Source organism: Myotis daubentonii, chromosome 15 (genome assembly GCF_963259705.1).
Source record: "Myotis daubentonii chromosome 15, mMyoDau2.1, whole genome shotgun sequence".
Taxonomy (NCBI): domain Eukaryota; kingdom Metazoa; phylum Chordata; class Mammalia; order Chiroptera; family Vespertilionidae; genus Myotis; species Myotis daubentonii.
In genome coordinates this window covers 9,168,373-9,192,669 of record NC_081854.1, presented here as the reverse complement: position 1 = coordinate 9,192,669, position 24,297 = coordinate 9,168,373, and the positions used below count along the sequence as shown (strand labels likewise).

At 55.8% G+C, this 24,297-nt stretch overlaps 1 protein-coding gene across 5 annotated transcripts in view; it reads right to left on the bottom strand.

The window, feature by feature from the left end:
- The window catches only part of LIG1 (DNA ligase 1), a 36,187-nt gene that overhangs the window by 10,552 nt on the left and 1,338 nt on the right, over window positions 1–24,297 (bottom strand). Inside the window, exons 2-21 of one of the 5 annotated variants that reach the window (XM_059665958.1) lie at window positions 23,824–23,881; window positions 22,569–22,655; window positions 19,004–19,145; window positions 15,624–15,753; window positions 13,759–13,854; window positions 11,947–12,054; window positions 10,761–10,880; window positions 10,468–10,543; window positions 7,676–7,702; window positions 7,454–7,534; window positions 7,128–7,184; window positions 6,878–7,050; window positions 4,698–4,864; window positions 4,199–4,275; window positions 3,290–3,381; window positions 2,955–3,054; window positions 2,140–2,225; window positions 1,422–1,537; window positions 439–534; window positions 73–183 (exon numbers count right to left, since the gene is read on the bottom strand). In XM_059665958.1, the coding sequence (XP_059521941.1) occupies window positions 73–183; window positions 439–534; window positions 1,422–1,537; window positions 2,140–2,225; window positions 2,955–3,054; window positions 3,290–3,381; window positions 4,199–4,275; window positions 4,698–4,864; window positions 6,878–7,050; window positions 7,128–7,184; window positions 7,454–7,534; window positions 7,676–7,702; window positions 10,468–10,543; window positions 10,761–10,880; window positions 11,947–12,054; window positions 13,759–13,854; window positions 15,624–15,753; window positions 19,004–19,145; window positions 22,569–22,655; window positions 23,824–23,881 (2,000 nt within the window). Of the gene's footprint in view, window positions 1–72; window positions 184–438; window positions 535–1,421; window positions 1,538–2,139; window positions 2,226–2,954; window positions 3,055–3,289; window positions 3,382–4,198; window positions 4,276–4,697; window positions 4,865–6,877; window positions 7,051–7,127; window positions 7,185–7,453; window positions 7,535–7,675; window positions 7,703–10,467; window positions 10,544–10,760; window positions 10,881–11,946; window positions 12,055–13,758; window positions 13,855–15,623; window positions 15,754–19,003; window positions 19,146–22,568; window positions 22,656–23,823; window positions 23,919–24,297 lie in introns of those variants that run through there. The other 4 variants (XM_059665961.1, XM_059665964.1, XM_059665959.1 and 1 more) reach the window with 4 other exon arrangements.

Sequence of the window (24,297 nt, the reverse complement as noted above, 5' to 3'; positions counted from 1 at the left end):
GGGGAGTGGGCAGGACTGGGAGGCAGATGAGGGCGGGCGGGCCACGGCAGGCAGTGAAGGGGCTGAGGCTACCTTGCGTTTGCGGGTGGTGAGCACTTGGAACGGCTGTATCTGCTTCTTCTCCCGGTCCCAAGCCACGGCTTCTGTGTCCAGGATGAACGATGTGACTGACGGGAGTTTAATCTGAAAGTAGAAGGGGGAGCCCAGGGCTGGTGAGAGGTGGAGCCGAGGCCAAAAGGCAGACTCCAGGAAACAAATGTCCTTTTCCTGCTGCAGCTCTCAAGGTCACTGACCACTTGAAACCGAACTCAAAGAGACGTGTGGACACAGACCCATATCCCGGCTGCACCGAGCTGGCCTGGACCCACCCCGGTTCCTTGCAGCAGTCACTGCAGCCCCCGCCGGAGGGGAGAGAGAGAAGGGGGGGCAGACACCCACCTTGGGGATGCGGCTGATGATGTCCGGGTACTTTCCAGTATTGTCCTCCTGATTCCTGCTGAAGATCTTCACCTCCCCGCCTTCCAGAAAATGGATCTTTGACAGTGGGGGAGGGGAGAGGACGTCAGAGCCCAGTCCAGCCCGGGCAGCCCCTCCTCTCTCTTCTGACCCCACTTTACTGGTGGAAGGTCCCAGAAGCTCTGAAGGACTGGTGCAGAGACCTGAGCAAATCGTCTCCTTTCGAACAGCATCTCCCATCCCCCACCCCCACCCCCGTCCTCTCATCATCCCAGGCCCACCCCCCTCCGTCCGCACAAGGGTCTTTCTGTGTGATTTGGCTGGATGTTATGCTGTGACTACTGTCCTGGGTTTTCCTGTTACTGTATTTACTGTAATACAGCCTGGTCACAGTGCTCAAGCAGAGCTACATCGATGCCATTTTATACCTTTGTTATCGCGAGAAATAATTATGTGGGGGGTAACACATATATGACTTACAACATGTATGTACATTTCAAGTCACTGTCACTGCCGTAAGTCATTTTCTTATTTTTTCTCTGTGTTTTGAAGATCCACCTGTGACCCGGGGCCCAGCCAGCCGCAGGCGATGAACAGAAAAGCCACCTGAGCACCCTTAGGCCTGACAGGCCACCTCCAGGCCTGGGTCACAGGACTCACCCTGTGTCACTATGGCTACGCGGCATCTGTGACAGGAACACACCCACCAGCAGGGCCCGAGCACAGCGGACCCTTCCTGAGCGCCCACTGCTGTGGGTCAGGAATTTTGACGACTTTACCAAATAAAATCGATTTTCAAATCAGCCAGTGAGGGGGTGGTCATTGCACCCGTTGCACAGAGGAGGGCACTGAGCCCCGAGAGGCGTGCAGGGCAGACGGGGCGGGTCTGGGCTGGGTCTGCTGCCCCCACGCCCTGCTCTCCAGCCCTGTCCGTTCTGCTGAAGGGATGCGCCCGCCCCCCATACCTGTGCCCTCTGCCCGTCGTATTTGTACTCGCAGGTGAAAGCTGCCTCATCGAAGCGCTTCAGGACCTCGCTGACGCCCCGGGTGGGGTGGGCCAACATTGGTTTCAGGGGGACCCCTGGGAGGGGAGGGGAGGGAGCGTTAGGGAAGCGGGGCAGAGGGACCACCAACTGTGCGACTGCTGACTGCACACAAGCGGTGCGTGCAGGGTCTGGGTCACACCCACAGGACCCTGGCTGTCCCCTCTCTCTTTCCGTATCTAGAACGGAGACGTCAGCCATCTGTGACCACGTGCATTAGGGTAACAACCTTGGGGTGACAGGGTGGCAGGAGAAGAAACCTGGGTCCCTGGGGATCCCAGAGCATAGCCGGCTGCCCTCCCTGGCCGCTGCCTTCCTCTGGACTCGTGTGTGAGATTCTGTCCGGCCTGACCACTGCCCTTGGGGAATCCTGGCGACAGCAGCCTCCTCCCTGACCCAGCACAGAGCGGAGCTCCCGGGGGAAGCAATGGGTCTGGGCCCCCGGGAACACTCCACTCTGGGGACAGAGAAGATTCTGCGGGTTCTTAGAGGAGTGGCCCTCACAGCCCCCCGGAGGCAGAAGCCAAGGCCCAGAGGAGGGAGAGGAGCCTGAAGGAGGGGCAGCCCCAGCTCCCACCCGAGCCAGCGGTGCACAGGGTGAGGCTGTGGTCAGGCCTCCGAGGCCCCGGGTGGCTTGTACCTGGACTCAGCTTGCAGTGCTCCGGGAGCCCTTCCAGGCCGTGCTCCAGCAGCACCGGGACGATCCGGTCCAGGTCAGGCACCTGGCTGGGGGGGCGGGGGAGGGGGGGGGGAACAAGGTGGGAGGTGTCCTTGCAGAGCTCGAAAGTCTGGCAGCCTGGAAGCTCTGCTCTCAGGCTGCAAGATTCACCTCTGCCTGCCTGTCCCCTGGTCGGCCCCCACCTCTCCCTCCTCTGTCCCCTGGTCGGCTCCCCTCTCCCTGACTCCTCCTGTCTCCTGGCCCCTGGTCGGCCCCCACCTCTCCCTGACTCCTGTCTCCTGGCCCCTGGTCGGCTCCCCTCTCCCTGACTCCTCGTCACCCTGCCTCTGCTATCTGCCCCCGTCCTCCCTGTGTCCCTACACATCCCTCTGACCCTATGTCCCTCAGTCTGAGCTGCCTTCAGCCATCTGTCATCTTGACTACACTAGAAGCACTCAAGGATGTTAAAAGCAAAACAAAACACAGTATTTCTTCCAGGCCAGGCTCCACCTCCCAGAGGTGCCGATTTACTGGTGGGTGAGGGGGGGAGAATGAGAGCACGTCTGCAATCCCCATGTGCAGGCAGACCTGAGACCCCTGCCCGGGCCTGGGGGCTCTGCAGGCTGCTCACTGCCCGGTGCCCAGCACCCTGTGGTCCTAGCCCAGAGCAGGTGCCCGTGGGCATGTGTAGAATTGCTCATCGGCCCTCCTGCCGCTGACACTCTCTGGGCCTCTGTCAGGCCGCACGTATCTGACCCCTCGCTGTGCCTCGGTCCCCAGCGGCCCCCGGGTCTCACCAGAACGTCTGCTTCAGGATCATGCCTTGCTCCTCCAGCCACGTCTTTCTGGCCTCTGCTGTCTTGCCCTTCCCAGCATCCACCACGGCCGGGGGAAATTCTAAGACAGGAGCCAACAGAAGAGGCTTTGGGATGCCCAACCCCCAGCCACCCCAGGGTCCACAGGGTGGGGTGCTGCAGACAAGGAACGGAACGGGTGCCAGGGAACTTCCCTCAGGGAAGGTCTGGAGTGGCAGCAGGAGGCAGAGCCACCGGGGAGGGGTGTGTGGGCTTCAGAGAAGAAGGGATGCCTGGGCTTACTCAAGGGGTGGGCACTGGACCCCATGGGGGCTCACCTTGGCCTGGAGGCGTGAGGCTCACGGCCTGGGCGAGGGCGGCCAGCACCGACTGCTCTGCCAGCCCAAGGCGCAGCCGTCCACTCAGGGCTCTGGGAGAGAGCGGGTACGGGGCAGTGGGCTTGCGCACACCTATCCAATCCTGCCCCCACACCTTCCTCTCCTCCAGGCTCCCCCACCTCCACCCTCTGGAGACCTTCTCCCCAGACACCAAAACCAGCTTCAGAGCCAGAGGGGCCCCAAACACCACAGCCCCACTTAACAGGTGAGGAAACCGAGGCCAGAACAAGCACCCCTGGCACCTCCTGGGGCAGAACCACGTGCCTCGCTGGTGTCGTGGCCTCTCATCTCATTTGAGAAAGGGGTGAGGCTTTCTGGGGAGGGGGAGGGGCAAAGCCAGCCTGGAACCAGAACACAGCAGCCTGCCGCAGTGGTGACAAGTGTGTGATGGGCAAGGACCTGTCGCGGGCACAGGCCTTCACCCAAGCCAGCAACCTGGAGGGCGAGGCTTACCCCCCCTGTGCCCCGCCTCCGCTCTATAAACTGGGTGAGGAAAGCGCCTGCCTCGAGAGCTGCAGGAGGCACTGATGGGATGGCGCATGTGGCTCAGGACAGGGCACCAGAAACGCTCCAGGATGTCAATGGCGTTTCCCTGTCATGGCAACCACCTGGCCCCCAGGCTCACTGCCGGGCTCAGGCCAAGGCAGACATCACCAATCTATCGTGGCACTCTCCACCCACGAGCCCGATTCTTCCCCGGGCAGGACCACCCAGGAGGAGCGGGCCCGAGGGGACCTGTGTCCCCACTCCCACAGCTGGCTCCTCCCCAGCGCATGCTGCTCCCATCTCAGGGCTCCAGCTGCCCACCCTCCCGCCTCCTCCTCCCCCTCTCCCCGCCCACACACTCACCTGGTGATGAATCGGGCTTCTGAGTGGCGGCAGGCCACAAAGAGGCCTTTAATGATGTCCATCTTCCTGGTTGTGGACTAGAGGTGGGGGCAGAGCAGTCAGGCCCAGGGGGCGGGGAGAGGACCCCACCTCCTCCCGGCCATCCAGCTGCCTGGAGAGATGCCGCCCTTGGAGCACCTGCCCCCTCGCTGCACCCCTTCCCCGCTCCCCCAGCCGCATGCTCAGTAAAGGGCCCGCTCTCCTTGCCTCCCTAGCTTTGGTCAGCAAATGACCGAGTCCTGTCACGCAGCTGACACTAGGTCAGGTGCCAGGATCTCAGGAGGAGGTTCCCGCAGCCTTGAGCGGGGAGAAGGAAGCTCTGCACCCCTCACGGAGCTGACGCGATCCAGCCCCGGAAAGTGTAACCAGCCGCCCCCACCCCCCTGCCACAGGCCTGGCCCTGGGTCCTGAGGCGAAGGGCACAGGGTCGGGGGTCGGGGCAGGGCTGCCCCCCACTCACAGCGCTGCCAGTGAGCCGGGCGATGTCTCGGAATTTGGCGAGGACCCCGGAGGCAGTGAGGGCGGGCGGGGGCAGCATGAGCCTCTGGGTGCTGCGGCTGTTCTCGGCCACCAGCCCCACGTCGCCCGTCTCGGCGGCCTCAGCCCGCACCAACTCGAGCTGCCGACCTGGGGGCAGAGCGTGAGGAGCAGGGTGAGGCCTGTGGCTGCACTGACAACTCTCTGGCATTTTCTCCAGCTACGTGTGCTGGGGCGAGCCCCCACCTCCCCATTCCCAGAGCCCGCCCACTTCCTGAAGTGGCTCATCCCACACCCGTCTCCACTGCATCGGTGTGAGAGGCCTACTGCACGTTCACGTGGAGTGCGGTGAGCAGCGGGACGGACCCGTCCACACCAGGGGAGAGGCTGGAGTGGTGGCGTCAGTGTGCACGTGGGAGTCAAAGCCACGGGGTAGCATGAGATTACCAGGGGCGAGTGTAGACAGAGGAGACCGAAGGACCCTCTGCCTGCCCCCTAGCTGACCGTGAACACTATCCCAGTGTCCAAAAGGCCTTTGCTTTTTCTTTTGTTAGCCTTTTTTAAATTTTTATTTACTAATTTTAGAGAGAGGAAGAAACGGGAAGAGAAAGGAAGAAAGAGAGAGAGAGAGAGAGAGAGAGAGAGAGAGAGAGAGAGAGAGAGAGACATTGATGTGTTGCTCCACTTAGTTATGCGTTCATTGGTCGATTCCTGTGTGTGTCCTGACCGGGGATCGAACCGCAGCCTGGGTGTATCGGGATGACACTCTAACCAATGGAGCTTCGCGGCCAGAGCCATGCTGAACTTTCTGAAGTCACCAATTTAAACACACAGATGTGTCTTGGCCTCACTCACTGCCCAGACTGGGCCCACGGGCACCCTCGCTGTAAGAGCCGGGGGCTGGGAAGTGGCACCGTGAGTTGCCACAGCTGTGACCACATTCTCACCCCATCAGAGCAACCGCCCCTTTCCTCACAGCAGAGGCTGGGAGCAGGCAGCTGGAAGGCTGCGCCCACTGCCCGCTGTGCTCCATCCTTGGCGCCTCACCGCTACGGTACCTTGTGTCTCTTATCTACGCTGAAAACAAACGCAGAGCTGACGCCCTATTGACACGTCATTTCGATACAATCCTGACTCTAACACACAGGAATGGAGGGAAAGCAACTCAGAAGGAAACAGGCACTTCTGGCCCCGGCGCTGCAAGGCGTGAGCAGACAGGCGGAGTGGTCGGGCTCGTGCCTGTACGTGGAACCGCGCAGAAGGGGCAGCGACAAGTGTGACCCTCCTGTTGCGTGTGATGTGGAGACACGACCTGCCGACGGTGGCAGCATTTCCAAAGTGCTGCCCAACTCTCACAAGCCTGCGGCTGGGCCACGAGGAGGCGCTCGTGAGTGGGTGCGAATGTGCTGAGGACGTGGCTCCCCACATGTCGGCGGCCCCCAGACACAGGCCCACGTGAAACAACACACTTCCCTGAACGTGTCCGCCTCACCAGTGCCGTCCTAGTGGTGGTTCCGCCATCCTCCCAGTCAAGCAAGATCCCTGACCCCCCGAGCCCGCAGGTCCCTCCTGTCCTGTCTCTCTCCACGCCACCCTCGCCTCTGCTCCTGAGGGCCTGGCCCCCGCTCCTCCTCCCCCTGGACCTTCGCCCCAGCCTCCTCCCCGGACTCCCAGCTTCCTGTCTGTGCTCCACACGGGCTCAGAACTGCCCGGGCCCCTGCCCCTTGCCAGCTCACAATCCTTCTGTGGCTCCCAAGTCCCTCACAATAAACACCAAGCCCTGGACGCCCTGGCAGGCAGGTCCGCCCCACACACGCCGCCAGCCTCTCCATAAACACGGGCGGCCCCTGCAGGCTGCCGGCTCCACACCCCTCTCCTCGCCCCTGGGCCCCTCCGGGCTCTACTGCTCAGTCCTTTAGGAGCTCCACTACCTGCCTCAGCCCAACCCCCAGGCCCGCCCCCAAATCCTGCGCTCTGCCTGCGGCATCTTCCCCGGCCGCTCCTCTCCGCCCAGGCCCATCGCACTGCGGGCCCAGGTCTCAGTCACCTGCACCGCCCTCACACCCTGCCATCTGTCCCAGGTCCTCTTCACTCACTGCCTCCTGAGTCCCTCTCCACCATCTCAGACCCTCCCGCGGAACGCCCACCGCAGCCCCTCCTCACCTGTGGCCTGGGCCACCGCCTTCAGAAGGACACCATCCCCGACGCCGAGCTCCAGGCCCTGCTGGGGGGGCCCGAGGCAGTTGAGGCTGAGGTAGAGGATGGGGAGGAGGTCTGGGGGCGACAGGGCCACCACGGAGCGAAGCAAGTTGCTCAGCGTCTCCACCATCCGGAGCCTGGAGGAGGAGAGGGACTGCCAGGCCAGGGACAGAGCCGGAGGCACCCGCCCCGCCCAGCCGGCTGGATTCCTTACCGAGCAGAAACCTCCTCGATCTTCTCAAACGTCCGGGCCACAGCCAGATAAGGGACCCTGGGGAGGGAAGGGACACACAAGAGCAGCATGTAAACCCACGCTGTCCTCCACCCGCCTGCCTCCCCGAGGACGGCCTTGCGATACCCAAAAGCATGCCCACCCCTGCTCCCGCCTGCTCCCCGGGGTTCTCTCTCTGTCCCCTTCAATGCTGCTGTGTCCCCAAAACACAGAGGAGACCCTGGACAGTGTCCTGCGACTGGTCTCCTGAGAGGCCGCCGCAGCGACAGGGACTGGAGTACGGCAGGGCGGCCAGGGCGAAGCCTCACTTCTGGCCCTGCGTCCAGCACGCGTCCTGGACGGGATGGTAGTTTTTCTTGGCAGGGTTGTAGCTGGATGGGTCCAGGGGGCTGCGGAGGCGAAAGGGAGATTAGATGAGGTAGACGCTGGGTTGAAGAGAAGCCCGCTCCTCCGGCTAACGTTTCCTGAGCACCTGCCACGGCCAGGCACTGTTCTAGGCCCAGAAGTAAATGAAAATAAAGTTTGCTAACCTGGAGCTCACATCCGAGTGGGAGAGTCTGGGGGAGAAAACATAAACAAGTAACTTTAGATAATAAAAAATATTTCAGAAAACAAAATAAAATCAAGTAGAGGGAGAAAGCGGGTTGACAGATGCTACTTCAGAGGGGGTGGGGGAAGGCCTGAGCAGATACATCTGAGCAGAAGGGTGAGCAGAGTGTTTATCAGGGAAACGAGCATCCCAGGCAGGGGGAACAGTGAGTGCAAAGGCCCTGGGGTAGAGACACGCTCAACACGTTTGAGGAACAGAAAAGGGGTCCACGTGGTTATAGTGGAGCATGGTTTTCGGAGTCCACACTATGAGACCTACGACCCCTCTGGGCCTCTCACCAGCCCCTCCCTCGCTCACTCTGGGTGGGCAGCACGAGGGTGAGGTCACAGGGCGCCACGAAGTGCCAGGCACTGTGCTAAGAGCACACAGCTGTTAGCAATCCGTCCTGCAGGTACGGGCTCTTCAACATTTTCCAAACCAGGAAACAGGCCCAGAGTGGTGAAGCAGTTCCCCCCCGTCACACAGCTAGTAGCAGGGCTCCAGGCTGCTCTGACCCCTACATCACAGCCTCACGCTGACCCTGTCAGAGCCAGCACAGCCCCGACTGCAGCCAGACCATCTGGTTCAAATCCCTGCTGCGTCGCCAACCAGCAGAGTCACCTGGAGAAGTGGCTTCTGTCCCCAAACCAGTGTCTCCATCTGTACAATGAAGCCACCGAAATCCCATAGTGACATGTTGTCATACGGGTTAAGGAAGAAATAGGGTAAGGATTTTCGCGAGGTGCATTTTGTGGGGATTATTTGAAACACAACACTGATGCTCTGGCCGGTGTTTCTAAATGGTTCGAGCATCTGCCTGCAAACCGAAGGGTCACAGGTTCGATTCCCGGTTAAGGGCAGGTACCTGTGCTGCAGGTTTGATCTCCGACCCCAGTCCGGGCAAATGCAGGAGGCAACCAATCAATGTCTCTCTCTCCTTGATGTTTCTCTCTCTCTCTTCCCTTCCCTCCCCCCGCCCCCTTCCATTCTTTCTAAAAAGTCAATGGAAAAAAATATCCTCCGGTGAGGATATTTTAAATAAATAAACATAACCCTAACTCCAGCCTCAGGCCTGTATCTATTCCAAAACTGGGGACCGAAGGGACATGGAAGGCTCCAGATTGTTCAGCTCTCCCGCCGATTCTCCTGCAGACAGGACTGTGGATGGAGCAGGTGCAGGGCTGTGCACGGTGAACTGTACAGACTCCGTGTCGAATAAATGCAGCCGTCCTGGCTGTTTCTATTGTTACCTCAACAAGAGGCAGCAGAGCATGCTGGGTAAGAAACTACAGCCAGACTGCCTGCTTCAAATCCCAACTCTGCCACACTCCCCGTTTGCGGCCTAAGCAAGGCCCTAAACTCAAGTAATAGTAATAACGGTAATAACAGCAGCCGCTATAAGCCTGCTGAGCTTGGCCGGAGCCGAAGCCTAGTCTACATGCTTCCGCCCTCAGGAGGAGACGGGCACAGAGGCCGTCACCCCCGAGGCCACACAACTGGCAAGGGTGGAGCGGGCTCTCGGCTCTCCACGACGCTGCCCTGCCTCCACGCTCACTCCCCTCGCTGCGAAAAGGGTACCAACAGCATCGACACACCCTGGTGCCGTGAGGAGCACAGAGGCCACGGCCTAGCGCCTGGGACACGATAACAGTGGATGTTAACTTCCTGTCATCAATACGTCCCACTTCAAAGGTGAGAACTGGAGGTCCCGCAGGTCGGCCTGTCACCTACAGGCAGCCATCAGACACAGACAAGTGATCGGGCTGGGACTGAGGTAAGAAAAAGGGTCGCAGTATCACAGGAAATAAGGAAGGAGACATAAGACGTCATCTATGGTAGAGAAATGTCTGTACACATGCACAAGCACAGACGCACGCCCAGGAGGCATGGCGGGGCAGTGGTGAAGGGAGAGCCCAGGCTTAGGAATCGGGGGACATGAGTCCCAGGCCTGGCCTTACCCCCACCTCCCTGTGGGACTTGGGGAAGCCGACCTAACCTCTCTGGGCTCAGGGTTCCAATGCCTGTGAAAAGGCTAAACTACCCGCCTCCTCAGTGGATAGAGCGTTGGCCTGCGGACTGAAGGGTCCCAGGTTCGATTCCGGTCAAGGGCATGTACCTTGGTTGCGGGCACATCCCCAGTGGGGGGTGTGCAGGAGGCAGCTGATCGATGTTTCTCTCTCATCGATGTTTCTCTTTATCCTTCTCCCTTCCTCTCTGTAAAAACTCAATAAAATATATTTTTAAAAAAAAGAGAAAGAAAAGGAGCTGGCTGCAGTGCAGTCACACGCTGAAACGATGCCACTTAATCTCACTTAGGTCTCCACTGGGGTGCAAAACTGACGTTAAGAATCCCCCAAACATTTTTTTATTAGTATTAGTATAATTAAAGCTGAAAATTTTCTGTGATTATCAGTCTCCTTTTTGTAGGCTTAGAGTAAAATCAAAGCGGTTTGGTTCCAATGCCTGTGAAAAGGCTAAAATACCCGCCTCCTCCGCAGGACTGCCACAGAGGAAGAGAGCCTTTAGCTGTACCTGACACAGTACGCGTTCAAGAAAAGGAGCTCGCTGCCCTGACCGGTTTGGGTCAGTGGATAGAGCGTCAGCCTGCGGACTGAAGTGTCCCAGGTTCGATTCCGGTCAAGGGCATGTACCTTGGTTGCGGGCACATCCCCAGTAGAGGACAGTGGATCTTTTCAATCCACTGTCCTCTCTACTCAACAGACGCTGACTCACCCCTTAGACGCCTCCTTTCTTGGGGTGCCAGGCCCCTCTTCTTTCACTTCCTGTTTGACTGCCGGCTTCCGTGGGGCTGGGAAGGAAGCCAGGAAATTGTGGGTCCTTCTCCTTCTGACAGCCCCATCCCACACCCCTCCCCGACTCTCAGTAGCCAGCGACAAGCCAGGAGACGCAGTCATCAGACTTTCTAACACAGGAAGGCCAAGGGGCCTGCCCCTCTCGCTGGAGAAAGGCCGGCCCGCCTCCTCCCAGCACCGCCCCGGGGAGGGGAGGCAGGAGGAGAAACTCACTGAAGAAACTCCTGAGCATCTTGGGAGCTCTGGGGGGCGGCTTGGCCGGCTCCTCGTCCTGGGGTTCCTGCTTCACCACCTCCACGGGCTCTGAGCTGCTTTCTGTCGGCGGCTCGGCTTCTAAAGCGAGAGGTCGGACGGTGCTGCTGCGAACTTTCCACCCTGAAGCTTTTTACTGTTTAACCCAGCGGTTCTCAACCTTGGCTGCCCATGAGAATCACCTGGGACTCTTTAAAATCCTGATTTCTGGGCCTCACCCTCCGGAAATTGTTTCTTTGTGATGGGGTGGGGCCACAACATTAGTAACAAACAGAATTCCTGGAGGATGAGGCCCGGAATTCAGGATTTTAAAAAGATTCCCAGGTGATTCTAATGTGCAGCCAAGGTTGAGAACCACTGCTCTAAATGGAAAACCTCACCAACTCGGCCCTTTTCCTCTGCCCAGAGCAGTGGTCGGCAAACTGCAGCTCGCAAGCCACATGTGGCTCTTTGGCCCCTTGAGTGTGGCTCTTCCACAAAATACCATGTGCGGGCGCACACGTACAGTGCGATTGAAACTTCGTGGTCCATGCGCAGAAGTCAGTATTTTGTAGAAGAGCCACGCTCAAGGGGCCAAAGAGCCGCATGTGGCTCTCGAGCTGCAGTTTGCCAACCACTGGCCCAGAGAAAGCTTTGAGCCTGATGCTTTTTTGTCGGTACTAACTCAGGGGATTCTAGCACTTAACCCCAAACTGGAGACCTATGGAAAGGGTAAAAAGACATCGCAGCCCGATGAGAAAATGTCCCCACTTCCGCAGCTGCGGAAAATCAGGTACCACTCTGCATCCTGAAACGGCCCACGGGTTGTTCCTAACTCGGGGGGCTCACAGACACCGGATGGCGGGGCTGGTGAGGGGCAGGCTGACCTCTAAACCCCACACTCAGCCTGGTTGTCCAACTTAAAAATTATCGCTCAACTAATTACTCAGTGCCTATGATTCCTGAGATGTATTTTGTTGCAGGATGACTGGCTCTTTCTTTCTTTCTCACGTGCATGCAATAAAACAATTACAATAATAAAACCCAGAATCCACATGTAAACAACACACTTAAGAATCTACGTCTCATTTAAATGAATTGTCCGACCAAGACATCTGACCCCAAAAGCAGAGATGGGGCTGCAGGGGGAAGAGGATCTGACACTCACTGCAGGCGTTTTGGGGCTCGGGGGGCATCATGGGCAGGTCCCCCTCTTCTGCTTTCTTCTCTTTGGCCCCTTCCGGCTGTGGGAGGTTTTCTGTTGGGGTCTCTGCTTCTGAGGACACACAGGAAGCGAGAAGGTAAAAAGTCACTTTGACCCCCAAGGACATTTCACCTCCCAAGACGTTCTGCCCCTTTATTCTTTCTTGAGCCAATCGAGTGTGTCTGTAAAGTAAGCATGTCAAACTCGCGGCCCACGGGCCGCATGCCTCGTTTACTTGGCCCGTTAGCCTTTGAGTTTGACATGCCTGCTGTACAGGGACGGGAGGTGGGGACCCCCAAGGGAAGCCAATCCCGTGTTCACCTGTGCAGCTGAGCAAGGCCAGTCTTTTCTTATAATTATTTTAGAATTAGAGACCACAGAATAGGAGTTGCATGTGATAACTTGTTACAGATTATAATAAAAAAAATTAAACTGACTGAAAAAAATCATATCAGGGAAACAATAAAAGTTGTATAAACTTGGGAAAAATTTATCTTAGTAGAAAAAGCCACCCACCCCCACATCCCCAGACACTGATAATTAATTCATTGTAAAATTCATTATTGACGCCAAAACCAGTTTGGCTCAGTGGATAGAGCATCAGCCTGCGGACTGAAAGGTCCCAGGTTCGATTCCGGTCAAGGGCATGTACCTGGGTTGCGGGCACATCCCCAGTAGGAGATGTGCAGGAGGCAGCTGATCGATGTTTCTAACTCTCTATCTCTCTCCCTTCCTGTCTGTAAAAAAATCAATAAAATATATTTTAAAAAAAAAATTCATTATTGACTAAAAATTGCCAACAGGAAATGCAATCTCCCCTGGGAAAGATGAGCTTCATAAAGACCTTTTATTAAACAAACCGACAGTGGCAAAGGCTGCAGCTGGTCTAATCTCAGGCCCCAAAGGATCGATCGATCAATCGATCAGACCTTTATCACTGCAGCTCCCTCTTCACCAAGATGCAGGAACTCACAGGGACACCGCAGGAGACCTGACACTTGCAACAGAAACTGGGGACTTGTGCCCACACTGATGAACTGCTACGTCAAGGTACTTTAGTTTTCAGTATCGGGTCACGTTCCTTGCAGTTTCTGATGTTACAGTTTTTGCAAAGCTGGTTTTCACTAGTAGCGGTGATAAAAACCAAGCACTGCACAGAAATCAGCTCGGGGCAGGAAGCAGGAAATGAGGGTGGCAGTCTGCAACTGGATTCCAGTCCGAGAAGCGGTGCAGCGCCCAGGAGACATGCTATGATAAACCACTGTGACTACTTAAGGATAAAACAGAAATATTAATTTTCCTCTCCACGTATGTGTGTTATTTTCCTCAAGTGCCCGAGCTCCTAGAACATAAACAGTGGTTTGGATATCCACTACTTAGTACACAGAACTGGTCTGGGACCGGCCACGGGCACCACGAAAAAATGACTGCGACACCGCGGGGTCTGGGGAAACGTGGGAGCCTCTGCTTCCTGGTAAACTTTACAAGGAAAAGGGGATCATTTAGAGGAACGTATTTCCAAAAAGTAACGATAAAAAGTGGGAAACTGTACGGAAACTACACTGACAGCCAAGTGGCTATGTTCCAAAATGCTCTCCTACTAAAGCCCCATATCGGTGTGTGGGTTGACAGACGTAGTTACATTCATGGACACAGGCATCAAATCAGTGGGGTCCTAACACCTTGTCCTCCCAGATGGGCCACGCCCTTCCAGACTTCCCTCTGTGCACAGTCAGACACTCACGTGCGCACACACCCCTCCGCCCGGTGCCTCACCTTCCTCCACCTTCTTCCTCTTGGCTTCTTGGCCCTTGTCCGTGCTGTGCTCCTCTAGGACATCCTGAATCTTCCGTTTAGAAAACTGCTTTCGAGCTGGGAAGGCAAAGGCTGAGATGTGGCTGACTCGCTGGCCAACCTGCCCCGCCCCGGAGAACTCGGCACCACGCGCACCCCGACCCCCTTGTGATGGGGCTCCTGAAAAGGCCCCGGGTCCCCCCCTTCTCCTCCTGCCCACAGCTACTGCCCAGTGCGAGCCTGTCCCTGGAGCTCCCGCCGCCTCCTGGCTGCATGACGGTGAGCAGTTACTTAATCTCTCTGGGCCTCACTCTCCCACATCCGCAGGATGGAAATAATCCCAAAAATTAAGCACGGGTGCAACGGGCTCGGCCAGTCCCAACTGCAGCCAGTGCGCTCCGTGCCTGCATCCCCAGGAGCTGACCATCTCCGTGTGTCCTGGACACATTTTCCAGGACCTCAGGAGCCCGATGCACCAGGAATCTACAGACCCTGGGAGTTCCCTCACCCAGAGACTAATGGTGCTGGTGTATAAGCACCCAGCTCCCCGCACTTCCGGCAGATCCTTCTGCACACATTTAGGCCAATTCCCAGCGCTTCCCCAGAGAATGAAGCTCCAGCACCCCTGGGGGGGGGGGGGGGCGACTCCCCTCCCCTGAATCACCGTCTGTCTTCCCTGCACCTCCCACCTCCCCAAGAAATGGTCTGCACTGAATCCTAGTCACAGAGTTTCAGAGCCTGTTTCTAGAAGACGCCAAATTGAGATCACATGGTGAAGAAAAGGCAGCTGTAATGATTTTCATCAATTCTCACCTTCTCCCTGGTCTCCGGGCTCCTTCCCATGACCCCAGAGGGGCCTTTAGCAGCTGTGGCGGGAACTGCCCCTGCCCTGCTCGAAAGCTTCCCACATTCCCCGCCCCCACTCCGGGACAAAGCCTTTTAGCGTCCACTCTGTCCTCCCATCCTAACTTCTCTCCACCTGACCCCCTAACTCCCATGCCACACAATCCACTTTCTTTACCAACATCTCTGAATGGCTGTCATTCCCAAATACTCCGCAGTCACCTCTGGGCTTTGGTACGTGTTGTTGAGCTCGTGGCCCAGCCCTTTGGGACAAAGCTCAGATGTCACTTCCTCTAAAATGAATCCCTGATGCGCCCGAGCCAATGTTGGTGTCAGCCCGAGCCGCTCAGTTATGTTATTAGGACCACCTCTCCCGCAGGCCTGACCAGCCGTCAGCTCGCAGCGCCCCCAGGGCTCCCCAGCACCGCAGGCTAAAGCCCGGCTCCCTAGCCTCACGTGCAGGGCCCTCCGGGAGCCAGCCCCCACTCTCCTCCTCAGCTCACCTCTCCCCACTCGCCCTCAGACTCTCCCCGCTCTCCAAATGGCACTGTATTCTCCAGAAACGCTGAAGCGTATGGACGCCCCAAACACACCAGGCTGTTCTACCTCTTGGCCTCTGCACCTGCTGTTCTCGGCTGCAACACTTCCCATCGCCCTTTCCCAGCACAGCGAACCCTAACCCATCTTCCGGGTCACCTCCTCTGGGCAGGCTCAGTTCTGCACTCCCACAGCCCGCGTCACCGCTATTATTCCTTATACCACACCATCCAATGAAAATACATGCGAGCCACACAATCATCTTAAATCTTCTAGTATCTACACTGAAAAGAGGGACAAAAATAGGTGAATGAAGCCATTTGCCCAGTCACACAGCCAGTGGACGGTGGAGCTCTGCTCTTAACCACAAGGCCAAACTCAGAGCTGTCATGAGGACGGTTGCCTGGCACTGAAATCCAAGTGGGGACAAGGACAAGCAACCGAAAGGGCAGGCCGTGTGTCCTTACCTGTGAGCCGCTTCGGGATCCCTGACGGGGAGATGGTTGCTGCTGGAGAGGGGCCGGAGAGGGAAGGGCTGCTCTCAGGGGACGTGACAGGACCGGGAGGGGAGACTTGTGGAGAGCTGGGGGCAGGCTTCTGGAAGAAGAAAGAAAGAGCAATTACAGAGTGGGGGGTAGGGGGAGGAGAGAGAGCGCCGAGCTATCTCATTTCCCAAGCAGAGGGACTCTGTGTCTCTCCCCTGTGGCGGGTGGGCACGGCCATGGCATACTCAGCCCGAGATTGGGAGCCTCATGTGCCGCACCAGCTCAGCCAGGTTCGGTGACCCTGAGAGGGGGCGGTGAAGGATTAGAAAAGCCAGACAAGAGAAGAAAGCTGGGTCTCGGTGGGACGCTGCCCTCTGGGATGGAGAGAGACAGCGCCTCGGACTACAAGCCGTGTCTTTATTTATAGCCAGTTTCCACGAGGCCAAGTAAGGGCGTGGTCAAGATGTTTACAACATTCTCGTGGGTTTCGCTCCCACTCAATTACATGCACCTGAACGCTATCAAGCCCACAGCACTCAGGCACATGGGGCCACGTGTTCGGACCATAGGTTCAAGCTTACAGCCACAGCTGTTGGCTCTAATTGTGCTGGGAGGGCTCTGCCCTCCAAGCTGGGACTTGCACGTGGCCATGAGAGGACCGTGCCCTCTCATTAGTCTGAGGCTTGACCCTGTCCCAACACTGTAGCCGCTCTCCCCACTCCTCCTCTCCATGCCACAGTCCCAGCCCCAGCTCAGGCCGCGGCCCCTCTCACGGGGGCCCTTCACTCCACCCTCCATGTAGAGTTCATGGTCCCAGATTCTCCTGGACACCAATAACAACTTTTTTCTAAATTTTCTAAAGAGCCGAAACCGGTTTGGCTTAGTGGATAGAGCGTCGGCCTGCGGACTGAAAGGTCCCGGGTTCAATTCCGGTCAAGGGCATGTGCCTGGGTTGTGGGCACATCCCCAGTGGGAGATGTGCAGGAGGCAGCTGATCGATGTTTCTCTCTCATCGATGTTTCTAACTCTCTATCTCTCTCCCTTCCTCTCTGTAAAAAATCAATAAAATATATTTTAAAGAATAAATAAATAAATTTTCTAAAGAGACAAAATCTTTGATTTTTAGGTAGGCATGTGGTGGCCCAACTAAAGACTACACTTCCCAGCCTCCCTTGCGGCTAGTGTGGCCACGCCCCTCAGTTCTACACAGTGCAAGGTAAGGGGAACTAACGCACGCTTCCCTCGGTCCCAACAGCATGCATCAGTGGAAAGGGGAGTGTCCTCTTCCCAGCGTGGACATTCCCTTGGACAAGAGCCCCCCTGACTCAGAGACTCCCAAACCAATCCGGGACTTTTGTGCTGAGAGAGAGAGCCCTACCTTGCTTAAGCCTCTGTTATTTGTGTCTTGGTTTCAACTACTAACTCATCTTCATACGGGGCCCTGTGCCAGGGATTAAGCGACTGCCCCACAGCTCCCGTCCGCTCCCCCGTGTGATGCTGGGACGCTGCCACCCCTTTCCTGCTCTGTGTCAGGAACGTCAGCACAAGGTGCCCGGGGAGCCAACTTCCAGTTCTTCCAACACTTGCAGGGCCTGCTGCCTGCTGCCCCACGGAGACCGGCAGCCTCTGCCCGGTGCCCCTTCCTCAAAGGTCTGAGCCCCAGGCCCCAAGGCAGCTCCTCCAAACCCAGAGGCCCGGCACCCACCAGCCAGCATCTGCACCACAAAGGTCTGAATGTCAGCTGCACGGCTCCCACAGGCCCCACGGGAGCCCAGGAGCCAAGGCCACCTCTTCCCGCTCCTGCTCAAGCCCTTCCTCAGCGGCCTCGCAGCCTCAGGGCCAAGTCCGAGCTCCTAACGAGGTCCCTGTCCGAATCCCCGGGATCTGAGTGTTTGGAGGCACCGCAAAGGGCAACCCAGGCTGCAGGGGCAAGTAAGGCTGTTAACCAGCGGCCCTGAGAGAAGGACAGGATCCTGGATCATCCGCTGGGCCCAATGCAATCACAGGAGCCAGGAAGTACAAGAGGGAGCAGGAGAGAGAGACGTGATTACAGGAGAAGGGCAGCGTTGCTACGTTTGCACAGAGAGAGAAGGCGGCCGTTAGAAGCTGGAAAGGGCAGGGAGATGAGTCTCTCCTCGTATCCCAGAAACGCAGCCCTGCTGATACCCTGACTTCAGCCCCGTGAGACCCGCGTCAGGCCCCCAACCTCCAGAACTGCGACATAATACGTTTATGTGATTCTGTTGTTGTTAATCCTCATCCGAGGATATTTTTCCATTGATTTTTAGAGAGTGGAATGAAGGGAGTGTTGCCGTCAAAGGTGACCCTGAGTGGGGGGGGTGAAAGGATTAAGGAAAGACAGATAACAGAATGAAAGCTGGGTCTCGGTGGGACGCTGCTCCCTGATGAGGAGACAGCGGCAGCGCCCACAAGCCGTGTCTTTAGTTTATAGCAGATGCCACGAGGCAAAGTAGGGGCGTGATCACATTGTTTACAGCATTCTAGTGAGTTTCAACCTCACTCAACTATATGCACCTGAACTCTACCACAAGGCACGTGGGACCACGTGTTCGGACCATAGGTTCAAGCTCACAACCACAGCCGTTGGCTATGATTGTGCTGGGAGGGCCCTGCCCTCCAGCTGGGACTTGCACGTGGCAATGAGAGGACCCTGTCCTTTCATCAGTCCAAGGCTTGATCCTAGCCAAAACACTGTAGCCGCGCCCCATAAGGGAGGGAGGGGGAAAAAGAAAGAGTGAGAAACATGGATGTGAGAGAGATACATCAATTGGTTGCCTCCTGCACATGCCCCGACCAGGGCAGGGGATCAAACCTGCAACCCAGGCACGTGCCCTTGACCAGGAATTGAACCTGAGACCCTTCGGTGCTTGGGCCGACGCTCTAACCACTGAGCACACCGGCCAGGGCAGGCATTAAATTACTTTTCAACGGGAAGGAAATGAGCCCAAGTGTAGAGTAGACGACAAGCTGTGATAACGGGAGAGACTACGTATCTCTGGGCCCTTCCTTCCCTTTCAACCACCAATGGACATTTTCTAGGCTTTATTCTCAGATCCGTATGTGAGCTGACGCCCATCCTCTTCACAGCCACCCTGAGAGGCAGGTGCCACCGTGAGCTGCATGTCACCGGTGAGGCGCACCAAGGTCGGGGGGCCTGCCCCAGGCGGACTTAGGACCGTGGAGACCTGCCTGCCCGCCTGCTCCAGGGCACGACCACGAAACCCTCCCCGTCCTGGGGCATGTCTCCCGGGCCCCTCTGAGCAGCTGCTGCACTCGGTTCCGAAGGCTAATGGGAATGAGGGTTGCTCCCCGTAAAAGTGGGCAGGCTGACGGGGACCTACCTGGCCTTTGGGGGACGTGATGGCTTCATCATCCTCCTCCTCCTCCCCTTCGCTGCACAGGACCCGGGCCGTCTTCCTGCCCGACCTCTTCACCGGAGAGTCGCTCTCAGGCACCACTCTGTTCCGCTCCTTCAGCGCCACCCTAGAAGGGGGGGAAACGGGGGAGTTCCGGCTGGCAGAGTGGGCCAGACAAACACTCCAGCTCCTTCACCATGTCTGCCTCCTTCCTTTCCTTTCAACCATCAATGAACATCTAGGGGCCTCCTAAGCATATACTCTTTTTTAATTATTGATTTTAGAGAGAGAGGCAGGGGAAGAGAGAGAAACATCAATTTGTTGCTCCACTTATTATGCTTCTGGCATGTGCCCTGACCAGGGATCAAACCAGCAACCCTGGTGTTTTGGGATGACGCTCTAACCAACTGAGCCACCCGGCCAGGCCTAGGCATATACTCTGAATTATCCCTCTACCCATCATGGATCTCTGGAGGCCTCCTATGTGCCCACCCTGTGTTGGGTGGATCTGAGAGCAAGTGGAGTCCCTACTGAGGGCAGAGACTGGCCTCAACCTCCATTTGAAAACCCTCTTTCCTTTAGTCATACAAGCCCCTGAGTTGTAGCTAGGCACATAGCCACTCAACTAGGGACTACACTTCCCAGCCTCCTCTGCTGCTAGGCATGGTCACCTGGTAAGTTCTGACCAATAGAAGGTAAGTGGCTATGCCTGACAAGCAACTTGCCCTCACCTTGCCGTAGCCCTGGAACTTGAACTGGCGGGCCTGCTTTGATAATGCTCACGAGGGCATGGCTGGGCTGGGAGGGTGGGCAAGGAGGGAACCTGGGCCTCAAGGCAACCTACTAGCACAGAGCTGCCTGCCAGCCTATGCAGCCCCCTGCGCCCCCACACTGGCTCTGAGGAGCGCCCGGCCTGGTGCAGAGCACGGGCACAGACCATCAAACACAGAGCAGTGGGGAGGGCGCTTACGGTACGAAAACAAGGCTGATTCCTACAGGTGTCTGCGTTCCCAGAGCCCATGGTCTGGATGATGAATGGAGACATCTCCCTAGTTAGGTCAGTGATGGCACACTCATTGTATGGACCCTCAAAAAGAATAAAGTGGGTTTATACAAAGCATCATGGAAGGGCTTTAAAAGACATTCTCATGAGGAAAAAAGCAGGTGATCAACACCACGAGAGAAGCCCAGAATCCAGACAGTGCCTGACACGTAGAAGATACTCAATAGATATTTCTTGAAAAAATGAATATGTACAGTATGAGTCCATGAGTGTAAAAAATATCTGTTTGCCAATATGTACCTGCAACCTGCATATATAATAACCCAGCTTTTGCTATCTAAAAATAAGGGTGTATATTACTGAGCGTCTGGTATGTATCAGGCATGTGCCAGCTACTTGGGCTAGATTAGCGACCAACATGACAGTCCTGCTGTGCAATATGTGCAATATGTAAGTATGAGAAACACTCAACAAATATTTATTGAGCACCTATTATGTGTTAATAACTCTGGTCGGTGCACATATGTTTATAGGCACAGAAGAAAGGATATACCTCAAACTTGTAAAAGTAGTTCCTCTGGAAAGTGATTAGAAAGACTTCAAATGTTTACCTACTTCTCTGAGTTGACATATTAACAATCACCTTGTATAATTCCACATTAGGGTATCCATGCTAGACCAGTCAACTCTCTGCCCCCTGGTGGTCAGTGCACATCATAGCGAGCGGTTGAGCAGCCTTAGCATATCATGAGCATATTACACTTTGATTGGTTGAATGGCCGACCAGACCAGACACTTAGCATATTAGGCTTTTATTATTCTGTACAATAAAAGCCTAATATGCTGTGTCTGACCGTTCGACTTTTCGACCAGTCACTATGATGCTCACTGACCACCCTGGGGCAGACGCTCTGACCGGTAGGTTAGCTTGCTGCTGAAGTCTGCAGATCAGGACTGGGTGAGACACGCCCTAAAGCCCTCCCACAGTCCCTCCCCAGCCAGCCAATCTCCCTCGGTCCCTCCCCAGCCTCTAAAATATTTCTTATAATTAATTTCCTTTCAATGTGCACAAATCCATGCACCGGGCCTCTAGTATAAGATATATAGCTATGTATACACAACAGGGGCAGATCTGAAAATCAAGTGTTGAAAAAGAATATTACTTGATTATTGCTACTTACTGAGCCTGTAAGTACATGAACTGGGTACTATTCTACACAGTGTACATCGGTTAATTCATTGAACCCACACAGAAAGCCTAACAGAGATTAGGATTCCCTGTTACACGCCAGGAACTGGGACACATGAAGTAAAGTTACCTGCCCAGGGTCCCAAATTGGGGACATGAACGAAATCTAGATTGAGTTCATGCTTGGGCAAGCCGATTGGGGTAATCATGTGACCCAAGCAGGGCCTTCCCATGAACTTGTGCAGTAGATGCTGGAGGAGAGACCATTGCTCTCTTCTTAGATCAGCAATTATCAACCAGTGTACCACAAAAGGCACATTGATGTGCTGCAAAAATTTTTAAAACATGTAGCACCTGACTCGTCAGGGGCTGTGGAGTGTGGCTCCAGGGTTTTGGACAGGTTCAAGCCTTGGACTGAGGAGAGGGCACGTGCAAGTCCCAGCTTGGAAGGCAGAGCCCTCCCAGCATAATTACAGCCAACAGCTATAGCTATAAGCTTGAACCTATGGTCCAAACACGTGGCCCCACGTGCCTGAGTGATGTGGACTTGATATAGTTCAGGTGCATGTAGTTGAGTGGGATTGAAACCCACGAGAATGTTGTAAACATCTTGACCACGCCCTTACTTTGCCTCGTGGCATGGGCTATAAAATAAAGACACGGCTTGTGGGCGCTGTCACTGTCTCTCTCCCCCTGAGAGGACAGCGTCCCGCCGAGACCCAGTTTTCATTCTCTTGTCTGTCTTTTCTAAGCCTTTCATCGCCCCCACTTGGGTCCACCCTTGGCCATGCTGGTGCAGCACAAGGGGCACTGACCTCTTTTCCCTTAAATTCTCAAAAAAGCACAATAGCCATCAATTGTGAATGAATTAAAATTGTAAGTTCAGCAAAAAATACCCTTTCTGGTGTGCTGCAGAATTTTAGCAATGAGTTTATGTGAGCCATGAAATGAAAAAGGTTGAAAATCACTGAATTCGGTAAGCTGGCATCAAAATGAGGCCAGCGGCCAGCTTCTCCGCCTCTTAGAAAGTCTGCCCTAGAGCAGCGGTCGCCAACCTTTCGGACCTCACGGTGGTCCAGACCACCGCTTGGCAACCGCTGCTCCAAATCGGTGGTCTGTGAGGGCTGAAAGGTTGGCGACCGCTGCTCTCAAGACATGAAACAGAGCCCTGAAGACAGCTCTGAGGCCCTGGATACAGCTGTGCCTGAAGCTGGACATACCCTTTGGACTTCCAGTTATTGAAGTCAAAAATTCCCTTTGAGATCCTGAGATAGTCTGAGCCGAGTTTCTAACACTTGCAGCCAACAGTCCTGACTGACAAAGGAACAAATTCACCACAGCCCAGGCCCGTTACGTGCTTTGGAGGGGGCTCGGCCTCTCTGGCGCTGCTGGGTGTCTCCTCCGGCTTCTTTGCTTTGCCCTCTTTCGTGGGGTGGAAAAACGACCTGGAGGAGCACAGGAGGGGGAAGAACGGGAATGAAAACAGCACCAATAACTCCCCAGATCCATGACGTCCTCTACAGCTTCCGACGCCAGTTCCCAGCCTCGCATGTAACAGGAGGTTCCAAACAACCCCCTTCTGATAAGGAAACTGAAGCCCAGATGAGGAGGCAGCCCTCTGCTTATGTTTCTGCCCTAACTCCACCTGACATGCCACATCCCCACTGTCACTCAACAAGTATTAACTAAGCACTCAGTATAAGCGAAGGACAGATTCGCCCCAGATTCCTCATCACGTGGGAAAAATCCAGTCTGAGGTCTGTCTGAGCCACCCTCTCCCAGGTCTGTGTGGTGGATGTGAGGTCTGGGTCTGTCTAGCGCCTGGTAACAGCCCTCCACTTTTCTCTTGGGAGCCCTCTTCCCCCAATTCTCTCAGTACCTGAGATTTGCATATAAGCCTGTCCTTTCACCCATGACCGGGGCGGGCACATGCCCCAGGCCCGGCCAATCAGAGCTCTGCATCCCTATGGCCAGATCAGGGACCAGCATGGGGCCTAAGCTGGGCCAATGAAAACAGGAGCCTAGACACTGTTGGAACAGCTGGGAGGGGGCAGCCTCTTCCCACTGGGACTGCTAACTCTCTGGTGCCAGAGCCCGAGGAAGAGGGCCTGCCAACACGACGCAGCCTGAGAGCAAGCAGAGCTGAAACATGGAGAGACGGATTCCCAGGGGCAAAGCTTTGGCAACTGGATCCAACTGCTGACTCCAGAAGGTTCCAACAACACAGCCAGGTGATCCCCTTTCTGCTTTCCCTGGGCCCTGCCTTGGGACAGGGCTTCCCCATCTCGGCAGGCCTGCGTGGCAGGCCAGACCATTCTGTTGCATCAGGATGTTTAGCAGCAGCCGGGCCTTTACCCCTCTCACCCAGCTGTGACAACCACAAACATCTGCAGACACTGCCAGATGTGGAAGGCGAAACTGCCGCGGCCTGAGCACCACCGGTTAGGCTTTCCGAACCCCGCACCTAACATGTTAGTTAACTCACTCCCCGTTTTCCATACTGATCAACTTCTGGAAAATGCCAGCCTGAGTTTTTCTAAGAAAAGGCAGAGTTGCAGAGACAAGCAGAGACTCGGAGAGTTTAAGGCGAGAAGGGGGACGAGGTTTCCTTACATGATGCTTCGCTGCATGATGGCGGCAAAATTGTCCCTTCCCCGCTCCTCCTCCTCTTCTCCTGTCCGCTGTTCTGGAACAGAAATCCAAATACTTGGTGAGAAGACTGCTTGTGCAGATATCAAAACTCATAAACCTCCTTCTTTTAAAAAATATATTTTTATTGATTTCAGAAAGAAAGGGAGAGATAGGAACATCAAAGATGAGAGAGAATCATTGATCAGCTGCCTCCTGCAACCCCCTCCTCCCCAACTGGGGATCAAGCCCGCAAACCAGGTACGTGCTCTCAACGGGACTCAAACCCGGGACCCTTCAGTCCGCAGGCTGATGCCCTATCCACTGAGCCTAACCGGCCAGGGCCATAAACCTCCCACTTGCAGAAAGAAAAAAAAAAATCCACAAGATCAGAAACATGCATTTCCCCCTCGAGAAGAAACTCCCCTTTTTCCGGACCAGAATCATCTGCCAGTGAGA